Below are 16,991 nucleotides of genomic sequence, written 5' to 3' on the forward strand. Positions count from 1 at the left end.
TGTAATATGGTGTCGTGTGTGAGTGTGTGTGTTGAGCCTTCTCTGTCCGCTGCGCCCCGCTCTGTCTCTCTCTACGAACGGTCGCTACTTTCAAATTAAAAGCCCCCCGCTAAGAACCCTGTTCTAAACTCCAATGAGGTGCAATGTAAAGCTCTTATTTTGAAGAAAAAGAATGAGAGAAGCCGCTGCCTCGTCGAGAACTCCACCATGCACATAGATGAGACGTGACTGTGGAGCGACTGGAACCTTTGTGAGTTATAAACCAGTCCTTCCAGAAAAACGCGGAGATTTTTTGTTATTGTTGCGGGCAAAAATCCTTGATTATGCGGCACGTTTTCTGAAAAAATGCGATGGAATATGCGGGATATTTATGCAATTTTATGCGATGAAATTGCGGGAACTTGCAAAAATTGCGGGAACTTGCAAAAATCGCGGGAACTTGCAAAAATTGCGGGAACTTGCAAAAACTGCGGTTTGATGAAAAAGAGAAAAAAAAGTGATTCCCCCAACACCCTGTTCTCACTATGCTACTACCTTAATGTAAAGAGTCATTTCTTATTACTTCCTTTGATAAGCAAGCATACTACATCACAGAAAGTGCTGGGAATATTTAAGTTCTCAGCTTGTTTTATTTCAGACCTTAATAAACACATGGCTCAAACTTACAACACATTGATGAGTCAAACAAGTTCTGTAGCTTTACAAAAGGAATATGCTACAACTTCTGTAAATATGAATAAATAAAATCTAAAAAAATAAAATGTGTGCTTCCTGTTTTACAGAGGTAGCTGTACAAAACAGACATCTGTTAAGATAAGTTCTTCCAATGCACAAAGTGCAATCTCTACTGTAACGTAAATTTACATACTACTAATATACTTACAACTGTAACGTTTTTTAAACTAGTATGATTTATGTTGGCAAATGAGACTGATTTGCGGGCTTCATCACGGGGTTTGCAGCTTTTCGACGATGTTCACGTCGTGTAATTATGTCACTTCATAATGTTCCCATGACAACAGGGGAAAATGGCTGCTCTTGTGTGAAGTAAACGCAGCATTTTTCAACTTTCTGCTAAGATATATGTGACTTTGCTTGCTTGATTATGAAATCATGCAAGCCCCGCATATTTTGTGTGGAAATCAGCAATTTATGCGGCGAAAGTGCGGCATATTTGAAAAAAATGCAGCCCCCACATAAATATGCGGACTTTGCCTGATTATGCATTGAATTATGCGATCTTATAATCGTGTTTTTCTGGAGGGACTGATAAACCATTAACATAACTTCCTTGTGGGGGCTAACAAGTCGCCTTCCACTTGTTCAACGTGCTTAAATATTTGTCATATTACAGAAAAGCGCCCATTTGTCCTTGTTAAGCTAACCACTTGTTAATGAGAGTTAAGAATAATCTGACAGCTGTCTGTGTCAGCTGTTTACCTTGCCACAAATCTTAAACTCTTTCAGATATTGAGTTTATTGCGACTTTGCTGTTGTAAACATTGCTGTTCCTACTAACAGTCAAAGTCACAGTATTCATTTCTTGGTTTTGTCACATTTTTAGATATGTAGCATGTATTTCTAGTTTGCACTTGCCCTCCAATAAATAGCCTTATAATAAACCAGTGTTTTATTGCTTTTTAAGAACCACAGCTGAATTGCATGTCTTCCGAACCTCAGTATTATGATAATGTGAATAAACTCATGTTGACAATAATTTGTTGACACAAATGAAATGGCAGTTACATATCAGTCACAGCTACACGGGATACACAGCTGGGAGTTTAGCTTTCTATAAGTACTTTGTTTATTAATTTTACATTAATCAATCTACATATTGTGCTATTAAGGGCTGAATATTTTTTTCCGAGCACACATACTGCCCTTTTCTGACTTTGAGCCCCTGCCCCTCTATAATCATGTGCACGTCCCTGGTTCTAAATGTACCTTAATGTATTTTTTTCATGTTCTTAATACTTTTAACAACATAAGAAAGGGCAAATATGGGGATGCTGCAAGGGGGGTGGGAGGTGGGTGGGGGGGTATTATGTTTAAAAAATTGTACGGATGTTGCTATAATCGCTGTGCTTCAATAAAAAGTGAATGAAAAAAAAAAAGAAGAAGAAAGGGCAAATATGCTTGCTTTATGAAAATGTGTATTCAACACTTCAAATCATGCACTTCAAATAAAAGGCTCTCTGCGTCTGCCATGTGTTTGGCTTGCAAATGATATCTGAGACTCGACGTACTTCAATGGTACTCAATTCATGTCGACAGTACGTACAGATAACTTTTGTCCTATCGACCAAACCAATTGGTAGTGTTTTGAAAGTAGATTTGCCGCTCGTAAGTCCTTTCTCCATTTCTTTTCACTTTCGCTTTTCAGTCCACCGTGTTTTTCCCGAACGCTAACCCTGCTTCTTCTTCTTCTGACTCCCTTTCTTATTCTTCTGCCATCCTCTGGATCAAGACTACAGATGCCATCGACAGCCATAAATCAAACAATGCGCATTTCTTTTTTTTAAAAATACAGAGCGTTAATGGCACGTTACAAAAAATTAATGGCGTTAAGAGGATGTTGCGTTAACGAGTTATTAACGCGTTAACTTTGACAGCCCTACTTATAATGCAAATATAAATTGTTGTTTGCTAAATTCGTGCATATGTTTTTGAAATTCACAAAGTTATATATGTAACTATTTATATTTAAATGCAGGCGATGCCTCAGCTCCTTCCAGCTGCACTGCCTGCTCCACATTCAGCAGTCTCCTCATTGTTTTGACTCACAACCAGGGTTCGGAATTTCATCATTTTAGGGGCAAGGCCATTTGGCCTTAAGTTTTCTTGTTTTTTTTACGGGCACCAAGGCCATTGAGTAAAATTCAGATGATTTACCTTTCAGATTGATACCATAACATCCTTATTTATAATAAGACATGGATTATGTTATGTTATGTATTTAATGCCAATATCAAGTTAATGTTACATTAGAAAACAGTTTTTTGAAGTAGGGTTAGGTGATTTTGGTGACACTACACTGAATATTAGCGTTATTGAATATTTCTCCCAATAGAAATTCCCCAAAATTATGGCAAAGAACATTTTTTCAAAACAAACAGGTGTAGAATAACCAGCAGGAGACCATTGATGTTTGCAGTCTACCTTACTACGGTAGGAAAGAGGCATCGTTTGTGTTTTAACAATGTTTCACTTATAAGTTATTGATCCGGGAATTTCGAATCTGTGAATATATTTTCAACTTTACCGAACTAAACCTACCACATAAGTCAGTTAACGTTACGTATCATGTCAAAACCGGCTGAGTTCGCTTGCGCACCTGTGCTGTAAGTGTCGTTCGTCTGTGTTGATATGCTGCTGCTGTTTGAGAGGCTTTCACGTGAGATCATCGATGTGAGGATGAGACTCCACCTTCGCGAACTGCGAACTCACTGAAGTTACTGTGAGTGGCTACTGTGCAAGGCAAGCCCACTATGTTGACCGGGACAGGGGCACAAAGGCCACTGTGGCCGTACAATGTTTTTTTTTCATGGGGCATCAAGGCCAAAGTGCGGGGCAACGGCACGTGGCTGCCGTGAAATTCCCACGCTGCATGTTACATTAGAAAACTTCTTTTTTTTTTTAAGTAGGGTTCGGGTTAGGTGATTTTTTGTGACATTACACTGAATATTAGGGAAGGTATTGAATATTTCTCCCAATAGAAATTCCCCCAAATTATGGCAAAGCACATTGCTGTGTGGTGTGATTTTGGTGTCGCAACACTGAATAATAGTGAAGTTATTGAATTTTTTTTGTAGTAACTCTTTTCGGTGTTGCACTTTGTAGACGGTCCCTGCGCCCTCTTCTCACAGACGGCTGACCATAGAGACCAGTGTTAATGTCCAGCCCGCTCGTTTTGATGAAAATACAGTTGTAGCTCGTTGTCTACCTTACTACAGTAGTTAAGAGTCGTCGTTTGTGTTTTAACAATGTTTCGCTTATGAGTGATTGATTCGGGAAGTTCGAATCTGTTTCCAAATACCGAACTAAATCCTACCACATAAGTCATAATACCTATCATATCAAAACTGGTTGAGCTCGCGTGCACACCTGTGCTGTAAGTGTCGTTCTTCCATTTTGAGATGCTGCTGCTGTTGGAGAGGCTTTCACGTGAGATCATCGTGATGATGAGACTCCACCTGCGCGAACCGCAAACTCACTGAAGTTACTGTGAGTGAATACTGTGCACTGGGTGGCTGTAATTCAAGGCAAGCCCAGTACGCTGACCGGGCCAGGGGCACAAAGGCCACTGTGGCCTACGATGATTATTTTTCACAGAGCATCAAGGCCAAAGTGCGGCCACCGTTGCCACCGTGAAGTTCCCACCCTGCTCACAACTAGAGATGCACCGATCGATCGGCAACCGATCGCAATCGGCCGATAATGCCCCTATCGGTTTTGATCGGAGTTCTCAAAATAGATCACATCAGGCCGATCAGATGACGTTTAAGTATAAAGGCAGTGCATTAACTGCATGCAGGGAGGGAATTTCATGGCCGCCGTTGCCCCGCACTTTGGCCTTGATGCCCCGTGAAAAAAAAACTCATCATACGGCCACAGTGGCCTCTGTGCCCCTAGCCCGGTCAGCGTAGCGGGCTTGCCTTTAATTACAGCCACCTGAGTGCACAGTAGTCTCTCACAGTAACTTCAGTGAGTTCGCGGTTCGTGCAGGTGGAGTCTCATCATCACGATCTCACGTGAAAGCCTCTCACACAGCAGCAGCGTCTCAAAACAAAAGAACGAAACTTACAGCACAGGTGCGAAAGCGAGCGCAGCCGGTTTTGACATGATACGTAACTGACGTATGTGGTAGGATTTAGTCCGGTAAAGTTGGAAATATATTCACAGATTCGAACTTCCCGGATCAATAACTCATAAGAGAAACCTTGTTAAAACACCACTGACGGCTCTTTCCTACCGTAGTAAGGAAGACAACGAGCTACAACCGTATGTTAATCAAAACGAGCGTCTGGACATTAACTCTGGTCTGTATGATCAGCCGTCTGTGAGACGAGGGCGCAGGGACCGTCTACAAAGTGCAACACCGAAAAGAGAAACTACAAAAAATTCAATAACTTCACTATTATTCAGAGTGTAGTGTCACCAAAATCACTCCACACATCAGTGTTCTCCTGCTGGTTATTCTACAATTTTTTTTGTTTGGAAAAAATGTGCTTTGCCATAATTTTGGGGAATTTCTACTGGGAGAAATATTCAATAACACTAATATTCAGTGTGGTGTCACAAAAATCACCTCACCCTAACCCTACTTAACAAAAACTACTTTCTAATGTAACTTTAACTTGATTTTGGTATTAGAAAATGTGTTAATACACAATCCATGTCTTATTATGAATTAGGATGTTATGGTATCAGTCTGAAAGGTAAATCAACACATTTTACTCAGTGGCCTTTGTGCCCTGTCATGTGGCCTTGGTGCCCCTGAAAAAAAAACTGAAGGCCAAATGGACTTGCCCCTAAAATGACAAAATTCCCACCCTGACTGCATGCATTCCCACTAGTAATCTACAGTTACTCTATGTAAGCTGAGTCCAAGTTGTCTCTAAGAGAGTCTCTAGAGTGTGAAATATTGCACATTGCCTCAGCCTGCAATAAAACGGTGGTCAATTCATGATACTTTCTCATCTCCTAATTTTTATACTTAATAATACAATGTCAATGTTGTGTAAGAAGAATCATTAATTAAATATATGAAAGTTATACAAGACAACAATATAGAAGAATTTATGGATTTGACGCTGTGATCGGTGATCGGCAATATCGGGATCGGCAGATACTGCTTTTGGTGATCGGTGATCGGCCCCAAAATCCTGATTGGTGCATCTCTACTCACAACACAAAAAAACGATTACACTACACACTAAGCACACTACACACTAAACATAACACACCAAACGTTGCATAACACACTAACTATACACTGCTATATGTCACAAATGCTATATGTCACAAATCTCTCAACTCTCAAAACTCGCTATCTCTATCGCAGTCACAGCTGCTGTCACTCATTCGCCACCATCCCTCTCACAACTTCCCCCTGTTCCTCAGCAACCAAATCACGTGTTTTGTCATACAAGTTTGTGATTGGTTGGTGTGGTGCCTTTTTCCACCAATAGGAACGTGTTTTTTGGCTTCCAAACACTTCCTGCTTGCTGACACTTTTGTGAAAAAAGTCTGTTTTTATCGTTTCTTCCTGCACCAGACACAAAGCAAACATGACAGTAATGTTCGCGAAAAAGCATGGTGGACATTATTTATCGTAAATCCTGTTTCGGACGTGCTGGCGTGTCCGGCGACTCAGGAGGTGGGCGTGGGGGTGGGCTAGCAGCTAGCTACACACGAATATCCACAGATTCTGATTCCAGTTTGTTGTCCTCGCGTATCCGGATCTCCTCAGATCGGAACAGACTCAGTCCGGACTTGTTCAGTCTCAATAATAATAATAATAATAATAATAATAATAATAATAATAATAATACATGTTATTTGAAGGCGCCTTTCAAAGCACTCAAGGACACCGCACATAACAACAAAAGACAGCACAAGTACAGGACAATTTAGTGCAAATAATAGATAAGTAAGAGGATGCAATTACATGGTGCAGTCTCGGCACAGAATTCAGACTCTGCAGTCCTCACCAAACAGGAAGTCGGCCGGGCCGGGTTAGGCAGGGCTGAGCTTCCGGGGTGAGAATAGTGCAATAGAGTGGAATAGAAAGTGGGAAGAGTGTGTACAGGTTTCAGACTCTGCAGTCCTCACCATACAAGAAGTCAACCGGGCCGGGTTAGGCAGGGTTGAGCTTCCAGGGTGAGAATAGTGCCATAGAGTGGAATGGAGAATAGGCAGGAGTGTGATTATATGATTAGGCTGATACAGAGTAAGCTATGCGGAATAAGTGTGTTTTCAGGCGAGATTTCAAAAGTGGAGACAGTGTCAGAAGTGCGAATGTCTAGTGGGAGAGAGTTCCAGAGGCTGGGGGCGGATCGGCTGAAAATCCTGGTCCAGGTCGTGCCGCTGCAGGTATAAATCTGCTTGTTTCTTAAGGTGTGTCGTGGGGGTGGGCTCTGCAGCGTTTGGCTCTGGCGCGCACATGGCTATGGTGTGCAGTGCTTGGCTCTGGTGCGCACGTGGCTATGGTGGCTATGGTTGACAATGCTAGCGGATTTTGTAAAGCATTTATTGAATAATTTATTAACGGTATCATTTTAGTCCAAACAAATCTGACGTTGCACACCCTTAAACCACGCAGCAGCCATGTTGAAAATCTCAGGTCAGTCTGATCCTGATCTGCAGAGATATTTGAGGAACACACAGACAGACAGACGAGATTTCTTGCTTTTATAGAGAGATGTTGTTCTGTCATCACAGAGGGAATGGAATTTGGGAAAACATGAAGGGCAAAACTCCCTTTTGCATAATTCTAAAAGACGTTAACTGGTATAGAAAATATCCATGTCAATTGAAAGAATGCAAATATATTATCAGTGTACTGATGGCAGAGTGGGGAGGGCAGACAAAGAGGCCAGGTCAGAGGAAAGAGCCTCCATCTTTAGCTAAGCTGGGACCTAAGTTATCATAGTGTAGTGCTGCAGCACTTATTAAGAATCTTCAGGTTTCACTGCCCAGTAGTAGAATCTGAAACAAGGAAGTGTTACACCTACGTGTGAGCTTGGCTTCTGTAGAAACCAATGATGTCATAGTGACCTTCCTATTCCATAGAAAGGCTTGCATTAAACTGGTATATCTCAGTTGAAAAATATGCAAAGCAAAAGGAAGAAATTAACATTAAAATAATATAAACATTTTAGAAAGTATGTTCATGTTAATGAATACATTCATGCAACAAAAACAAGGTGTTTGAATGAGCCATGATAAATGCTAATCTTGATGGCACTTTTGTTTGAGTAATAAACGACTCTGACTCTTAACTAAAATAAAGCTATATCCCTTCAGATTTAATTTGCTAAATCTGTGATCAATCTCTTATCACTTATTATTGAAACAAACCTGTGATCTAATTAGAGCACATTTGAGATTTGAAAGAATCTCAGGGGGAAATTACTGTTTTGTTTTCTCAGTTTGCTGTACCCTGGTTAAAACAAATGTTGATTTTTCTTTTTTACTCCTACTGTGTAATATGTATTTTACAACTTTCTTATCATACTCAGGTCCAACTTTGGTGTATGCAGCATTTGGAGAATAATGAACCACTTGAGGGCGACTGTTGAATAGCCAAGAATGGACTGACAAAGGACCAGGGGGATTGAAGTGAAGCAAATCATCATGGCAGTTATCAAACCTGAAAATGTTGAAGACTTCTATGATATTGGAGAAGATCTGGGAAGGTATGGATATGGCTGACTGGGTTTAAGATCCACCAGGATCATTAAGTGTTAACCACCTTGCAGTCAAGTATTTGGACATTTGTAGACTTTGTTGTCATCTGTTCTCCAGCACCTTGGATGTGAAATTTTACAATGACTGTGACTGTAAAGTGCTGATTTTGAGATTTAATTTGAGGGCATTCCCATCTCCTAACAAGCCTGTAAGATGTATCATAAAAAATGGATAACTGTGCATGGTTAATACACTTCATTTGGAAAAAAATGGTTGCAAAAGCAGCCCTCACTTTAAAAGTATTTTGAAGCCAGCAAAGTTGCCGACAGAGAGGTTGATTAGACATATAAAGTCCCTGGATGTTAACTGGGGTGCTTCCCTAGAAAAGTCTATCACCATCTCCTTTGTCTTACTGCTGCTGATGTGAAGTCCTTGAGGACCCAGTTAGTCGCCTTAGATGTACACATTCTCTCTGCTTATTTAATAGTTTATGTGAGGTGAAATAGTGCCTGCATTGTTTTGTTTTTTGTGCACACTACTTGGTTCCAAACGTGTATTCTGGAAATCTTACTGTTGCCAGAGGAACTCGTACATTTTTCTAGTGACTGTAACATGAAATTTAGTAGTATGATTGTACAAATCCTTTTCATTGTCTTCTGCACTGTCAAAACATTGATAGACTGTATGAGAGATGTATCAAAAGGCATGATTTCTTCATCTTCACTAATGTGGATAGGAATACAGCTAAACAGGACTAAAGCTGAAATTGAGAACATATCCAAGAGGCGAGAGCACAGAGGCAAACAATGGTGTCAATATTCAAATATATGCATGGACAGAACTGTGTGCGATTTTGTTGGTGGTGGCTTACCAAACAATCTTTAAAAAACATTTTTAAATGTGAGAAGATGTTAAAGGAGCCTGCCGTTCTTGGACTGTGCAGTACACGTTAAGGAAGACAGAGGCCTCAACATTGAGGTGAACAGAAAACCTACACGCATAGGTCAATGCTTGCTGTTCAACTGTCATCACTCAATGGAGCACAGACTGGGGGTCATTAGAACCCTAAACCATCGGGCTGAGACTGTGCCTAAAAAGACAGAGGGGAAGGAGAAGGAACAGAAGCAAATCAGGGAAGCAAACCTGTGGCTACCCAAACTGGACCTTCGTCAAAACCTATAAAACATCCAGAGCAGACAGAGAGGAGGAGACAGGAAAACGTAACAACATCGTCATTGCCTATGTCGCTGGAACATCTGAGATGCTCAGGAGGATCTTTATTAAATATCATCCCACTTCACTTCAAACCTACCAACACACTGAGGCAGCTGTGATGTTGCATATTGCAACAGACTGAATACCCCTCATCCCACAATGGTGGCTGGCTGGCTGCTAAAAATGTGAAAAGGCCCACTTGAGAAGTCAGTGTTTGGTTTGTCCATCTTGGGCCACTGTAGAAAAATAGCAGACTGTTGAAAAGGTCCTGCTCCTTTGCAGATATAAGGGGTACATTCTAACAAAAACACATAGATTTTTATTTGGAGGTGATTATACACTAACCTAAACCTAAATGCCTCACACTGGACTTATAAGACTTGTGTAGTGTTGTTTTGCAGAGTTTCTGCAGTTTTGCCTCGTGTAAAAAAAATTTAAGACATTTTACTAGGGCTGTCAAACGATTAATCCATAGTTAACTCGTGATTAATCGCAAATTAATCGCAATTTTTTTGGCACATTTCTTTCTGTTCTAAATGTACCTTAATGTATTTTTTTCATGTTCTTAATACTTTTAACAACATAAGAAAGGGCAAATATGCTTGCTTTATGAAAATGTGTATTCAACACTTCAAATCATGCACTTCAAATAAAAGGCTCAAAAAATATCCCCTTAACAAACAAAACAAAACATGGTGATGTCTGCTTTTGGCGAGGGGGGGGGCGGCGGGCTCTCTGCATCTGCCATGTGTTTGGCTTGCAAATGATATCTGAGACTCAACGTACTTCAATGGTACTCATTTCATGTCGACAGTACGTGCAGATAACTTTTGTCCTATTGACCGAACCATCTGGCAGTGTTTTGAAAGTAAATTTGCCGTTCATAAGTCCTTTCTCCATTTCCTTTCACTTTCGCTTTTAAGTCCACCGTGTTTTTCCCGAACGCCAACCCTGCTTCTTCTTCTTCTGACTCCCTTTCTTATTCTTCGGCCATCCTCTGGATCAAGACTACAGATTAGTGATGGGAACAGCAGTTCTTTTTACTGTACTGAATCTCTAGAATCTATTCATTGAAATGATTTGTTCAAAAGATTCGTTCACCGAATCTTTCAGTGCTCTCCAACTCCCTGAAATGATAAGCAGCCAAACGATCCGTCATTCAGTTCATGATTCAGCCCTGAGGTTCACGTTCACTTACTGAGGGACGGTGCGTTCACGGACTATAGTACACAATCATTTGTGGGAGACGCAGCGCTGCTTTGAGTGGTATACATGCACTAAAATTATTACACGGTGAAAGTGTCCTCTGTGCACAGTAAAATCACTTAACATGATGCTACACGGATGTTAGCAACACAGCGCTAATTTAAGCAGTACGGTTACTGAACGTGAATCAACTCCTCTGCCCTGAGTGAGTGAGTGACACAGCGCCACTTTCAGCACAGTATGTGAACGAGAATCACACCCTAAGCGACAGTTCTCTGTGTGCAGTAGGTTCGTGAATCATGAACGAATCACAGCGCGAACGTGAATCACGTCCTCACAGTTCTCTGTGTGCCGGCGAGTCGCGGCAGTTCCACTCCCGCCCGGCATGCTCGCGGCTGAGCTCAACTGAACTGAGAAAGGAACAAATCAGTTCATGAAGTGATTCCGTTCAGTTCGTTCACTCAAAAGATTTGTTCGTTCGAACGACACGTTCGCGACCAACACGTTCGCGACTGACACAACACTACTACAGATGCCATCGACGGCCATAAATCAAACAATGCGCGTTCCCTTTTTTTGAAATACCAAGCAGTAATCGCACGGTAAAAAAAATTAATGGCGTTAGGAGGATGTTGCGTTAACGAGTTATTAACGCGTTAACTTTGACAGCCCTACATTTTACCAATCTCCAAAATAATACATTCATGCTATATTGAAAGCTTGGTGTTCACTGAGATTTACATTTTTGCTCCTTTCAGGGGGCATTTTGGTCAGGTTAGACAGGTGTGTGAGCGGGCCACTGGGACTGTTTGGGCAGCCAAGTTCCTGAAGATTCGTAAGACGGCGTGCAGTCGTCTGGGCCTGGACCGGAGCAGTGTGGAGCGGGAGGTAGAGGTCCTACAGGCTCTCCAACATCCCAACATTGTGATTCTCAAAGATGTTTTTGAGAGCCGAGCTGAGGTGGTGCTTATTCTGGAGCTGTGAGTTTACAAAATACTGTGTGTGTGTGTGTGTGTGTTTGTGTGTTTTCAAGGACTGCTCTTGTGTGCATCAGTGTTTGTCATTTTTCACAGCAGTGGTCAGTGCTAGTGTTGGAAGCCAAAAGAATCAGATCTTTCTCACAACAGACATTTTTAATTGTTATTGCAGGAAAAGAGAGTTATGTTATGAGTGTTACTCATAGCGTAATATGATAGCTTTGTCACATTTAGTTGTCATGAAATCTTGGGGTTGGCACACATTCTTAAAGATTAAACTGCACTTCCCTCCATTACAAGCCCTTTAATGTACCACAGTGTAGAGTCAGTAAGTCTTGCCAGTGGATTTGGCCACCATTCAAAGAGACACTTGTTCCTCATAGAAACTGTTCAGAAATGATGGGATGTGGAGAGAGGCTGAAACTTATTTTTTCACTTTTTAAAAAAGTAAAATGGTATTGTAAAATCTTGTAAATGCTGAATGACCTGCATTAATATAGAGCTTTTCTAGTGCTTTACAATACAAGTCATCATTCTTGCAGGAGAAATAACCATTCGTACTCAGTCACACACTAATGGAAGAGACACTGGGATAAATTTAGGGTTCAGTGTCACTTTGAAATGTAGACAGCAGGAGGCCGGGATTTAATCTGCAATCTTCACTACCTCCAGAGTCAACCACTTGAAGCTGGAGAAGATAACAAGAAAAGAGTAGTAGAACAATTGGAAATATGTATGTAATGACAAATACACAAAATCAATGTATCTGGCTGAGTTTACAGAGGAGCAGAGTGTGCAAACCTAGCAGCAATGCTGTCAGTCCAGTTAAGATACTGTGTAAATATTTATTGTGTACCGCCTTATTTGAGTAAAATATGTATAATGAGAAATTAACGAGAATGGAGGTGATCAGTGAACTGAGATGGGCGATGCTGTCAGTCTGTGTAGTGATGAGGGCAGCTCTGTCAGAGTGATTAACTAACGTCACACTGTACAATGAACTCTAGTCTCTGTTCAGAGTGTGGCAGTGCAGAGCCATAGCAAACTTGTAGAGGTGATGATGGATTCCTTATAGCAGTCTCAAACTTTACCAGCAGTGCTTGCTTCAGCATACAATCATTGGTGGAGAGTTTGTACAGCAGCGGAGACAGACCCCTGAGAAGCCCTGGTACAGATCTATTTGCCATGTGTGAATAGATAGAGTATGTGTAATTAGTTTGTGTAAATATGTTTGCACATTTGAATGAGAAGCAGTGACATTCAGTGATGTCCAGGTTGGTATGTTTGGCAGGTGTGTGAGTGAGGAGTGAGGTGTGCTGTAAGAGCGGCAGAGGTTGGAATTTAGAAGGAGGGAAAAAAAGTGACCTAGATTTCTCTTCTCTCATAACAGTCAGGAAATGGGCTACATAATGTGGATTGATTGAGTCTTAAAATTGATACTACTGTAAAATCCATGCTTACATGCACAGTATTTCCAACAGAATCAGAGCAGTCCAGCTGGGGTGCCATAGAGCGTGCACACTTGAGACTTCCGCCGACCAAACCAGCTAACTCCCAGTTTAGTGCCGAGCTAACTTGGATGGGAATAAAATGTGATCAAGCAGCTCTTCTAGAATATTTTTGGACTGATTTGCCCAAATTTGGTCATTAAAACAAGTCATTTGGCGGGGGTTGTGAGGCTTTTACTACTGTTTTACAGATGCGTCTTTCACAATGTTAGTCCCCAGTGTATCACATGACGATGTAATTACACGGCTTGGCCTCCACAAAAACTTCAAGGTTTGAACGAAGGTTTGACAAAAAAGCCTAGATTGCATTTTGGCGAGAGTTTTGCTTTAAAATATCCAAAGTACAAAATGGCTCCTTTTTAAAATGTTTAAATTATGGAGCCCCAAAGAGCTCGAAACATTTTTCTCAAAATCTATGCACACGTTATTACTGTGTACAGCGAGTTAGGACAGTTACTATCCAGTACTGGGTGATCACTCTGAATGAAATGAGCACTAACATAGTGGTTTGCTATTTCATCTAGAGCAAATGTTTGTACTGACAGAACCGGCAGGTAAAGGCTGAAAGTTTCACAGCTGTGGAGGTCTTGCCGAGTCAGATACATTTCTCACACTGCTGTGTGCTTATCACAGATTACCAATGAATAACTGAAACATTTTACTGTTGTATTATCCTGTAAGATATTTGCTACCTTGGACAAACAAGCAACACTTCACTGTAACACACACTTCTGTTTGACGTTTCAGTGTTAGTGGAGGGGAGTTGTTTGACTTCATTGCTGAGAAGGAGAACCTGCTGGAGAGTGAGGCCATTGAGTTCATGAAGCAGATCCTGGAAGGACTGGGATTCATGCACAGCAAGAACATCGCCCACTTTGACCTCAAGGTACCAGAAAACTGACGTGAATGAAAATATACTCTATACTTCCATCATAACATCATTGTTCTCTCTATTCAGCCAGAAAACATCATGCTGTCAGATAAAGTGTCACCACACCCCAATATCAAACTCATCGACTTTGGTCTGGCCCATCATTTTCATCAGGGGGTGGAGTACAAGAGCACAAGTGGCACCCCGCAATACATTGGTGAGGAGCATGGTGCTTTTGTTTGGGATATTTGTTTTTAGATATCTTTATGTGAGACTTCTTCTATAGTATATGAAATCATTCACAGTGCTTGAAGTGGGCCAGTACTCAGCAGTACACAGTACCGGCACTTTTACATTTTAGTTTTTGGTGTACAGTGACTTTTTATTCTGCACAGGAACTTTTATTTAGCTCCCTGTACTCTTTTCTGCTCTTCATATCAAGTTCTCTGGTTGATTCATATCGCCCCTAAACAGCACACACTTAGTGACATTTACTTCCCCCTCTTGTCTGCCTGCTTTTTTTTTGTTGATGCTTGAAGAAAAATAAATGAATAAAAACATTTGAGTATGAGCAAAAGTAGCAAAGAGACATACTCCCCACAATAGTGCACCCAGACCAAGTTGGATTAATCAGGAGCCAAACATCCAATTTCTAAAAGACTTCTTCCATAGAAAGGTGGTTAACTGGGGTGTGGTTGTTTGACTGACTGTGTTGATTTGTGTCCTTTTTGATTTTTGTCTGTTCTCAGCCCCTGAGGTGATCAACAGTGAACCTCTGAGCACAGCAGCTGATATGTGGTGAGCATTCTGTATGAGACAGAGTAAAAATCTGTGCGTTCGTGACATGTTCAGGCCTGTTCTGTGCCCAACTCACTGCACAAGATCAGAGGTGTCAGGACTCTTCTCTGCTTACATACTTAAACTGTAAATGAATAGCACAGTGTACAGTATGATACTAAGGGATTAAGGCAATGTCCAAACTGTATTTGTAAAACTTTTGTCATACACAAGTGAAAAGGTTTAAACCACACCACCTGACTGCCTGTGCCTTGTGTTTCTTTCTCCTCCAGGAGCATCGGCGTTATAACATACATATTGTAAGTTGTAAGTGTTGGATGGCATTGTGCTTTTGTTGTGTTTCACATGTAATACTCATCAGACTTTTATAGAAATATCTGCTATCTGACACTGCTTGATACTATGTGAATCCCAGCAGTGTGCACTCACTGGTTTATATATCTGTTGACATTGTCTGATACATGGCTGTCAGCTTTAAAATAATCTTCTCCTTTGATTTCTATGAAGAGAGCTCTTATCCTAGGTGTTACCAGTTAAAGTTTCCTATGTATGGATGGCTTGAGATGTGGACATGCTCTTGTCACTTTCACTGTCTACTCTGCCCTCAGATTGAGTGGTTTGTCACCATTCCAAGGAAATACTGATGAAGAGACTCTGAGGAACGTCATTGCCATGAGCTATGAGTTTGATTCACGGTATTTCAGCATGACCAGCTCCATGGCCAAAGACTTCATTGAGAAACTCTTGGTGAAAGATCCCACGTACGTAGTAATGTTACATAATTTGTAGTGGATAATTTAACATAAGCTTTATTTTCCTATTAGCTCATTGGGAATTCTGGAATTACAAATAGCAAAGTTATCCACTGGTATCCATGGCTGTGACAGTGATGGTGCCTGTCTGTGCTTGCAAAATGCAATAAGACTCAATGTGTCTGAAGTGAAGAAAACAATGCTGCTATTGTACTGCTGTTGTATACCTTGTATGTTGTAACCTGAGGCTTGATTGAATGATTTGATTGAGCCTATTTGGGCATTCAAGGCACGAAACAAAAACAACAATCATGATGGTCACATAATGTATAGTTCCACCAATTCAAAACGGGAACATTCAGAAAGTTACTTAACATGTGGAATAGTGTGTACTCCAGGGTGGGAAATTCACGGCGGCCATGGTCGCGTTGCCCCGCACTTTGGCCTTGATGCCCCGTGAGAAAAAAAAAATCATTGTACGGCCACAGTGGCCTTTGTGCCCCTGGCCCGGTCAGCGTAGTGTGCTTGCTTTGAATTATAGCCACCTGAATGCACAGTGGCTACTCACAGTAACTTCAATGAGTTCGCGGTTCGTGCAGGTGGAGTCTCATCATCACGATGATCTCACTTGAAAGCCTATCAAACAGCAGCAGCATCTCGAAACGGAAGAACGACACTTACTGCACAGCAAGCGAGCTCAGCTGGTTTCGATATGATACGTAACTGACTATGTGGTAGGATTTAGTTTGATAAAGTTGGAAATATATTCACAGATTCGAACTTCCCGGATCAATAACTCATGAGCGAAACATTGTTAAAACACAAACACCCACACTTTACCTGGTTAGAGGGTTCAACACCCACACTTTTTCTGCCGTTTTTCCGCAGTTTTGCACAGACGCCTCACTACAGCCGCTCAGTTTCTCTGGCCAATCAGTAGCCGTTTTTAAACAGCCTCTCCGCATTATCTCCGGAGCGGTGGTTCGGCAATTCTCCACCGATGGTGATTCACACAGAGCGAAGCATCTCCGCCTTCACGTGTGTAATTCACACAGAAAGCCGGCGCTGCGGCTCCTAAAGAGGTGTGACGGTACACGTCATGTTGATGACGTTGGTGTTTCCCCAGGTGTTCCCCTGTTAATCCAAACCCGCGGACAGTTTATAATCATATGGATGCTGTTATAATGTGTAGTGATTGAGATCCTGACCCACGAAACATCCTGGAAAGTGACAGAGTTAAGTTTTTCGC

At 41.4% G+C, this 16,991-nt stretch overlaps 1 protein-coding gene across 3 annotated transcripts in view; it reads left to right on the top strand.

The window, feature by feature from the left end:
* LOC115578948 (death-associated protein kinase 2) overlaps window positions 1-16,991 on the top strand; it is a 69,094-nt gene that overhangs the window by 28,759 nt on the left and 23,344 nt on the right. For all 3 annotated transcript variants that reach the window (XM_030412319.1, XM_030412320.1, XM_030412321.1), the window contains exons 2-8: window positions 8,247-8,423; window positions 11,595-11,816; window positions 14,069-14,207; window positions 14,280-14,409; window positions 14,942-14,990; window positions 15,263-15,289; window positions 15,599-15,751. In XM_030412319.1, coding sequence (XP_030268179.1) covers window positions 8,362-8,423; window positions 11,595-11,816; window positions 14,069-14,207; window positions 14,280-14,409; window positions 14,942-14,990; window positions 15,263-15,289; window positions 15,599-15,751 — 782 coding nt within the window. In that variant the 5' untranslated portion in view covers window positions 8,247-8,361. The remainder of the gene's footprint in view (window positions 1-8,246; window positions 8,424-11,594; window positions 11,817-14,068; window positions 14,208-14,279; window positions 14,410-14,941; window positions 14,991-15,262; window positions 15,290-15,598; window positions 15,752-16,991) is intronic.

The sequence above is a fragment of the Sparus aurata genome, chromosome 3 (assembly GCF_900880675.1).
Source record: "Sparus aurata chromosome 3, fSpaAur1.1, whole genome shotgun sequence".
Lineage (NCBI taxonomy): Eukaryota > Metazoa > Chordata > Actinopteri > Spariformes > Sparidae > Sparus > Sparus aurata.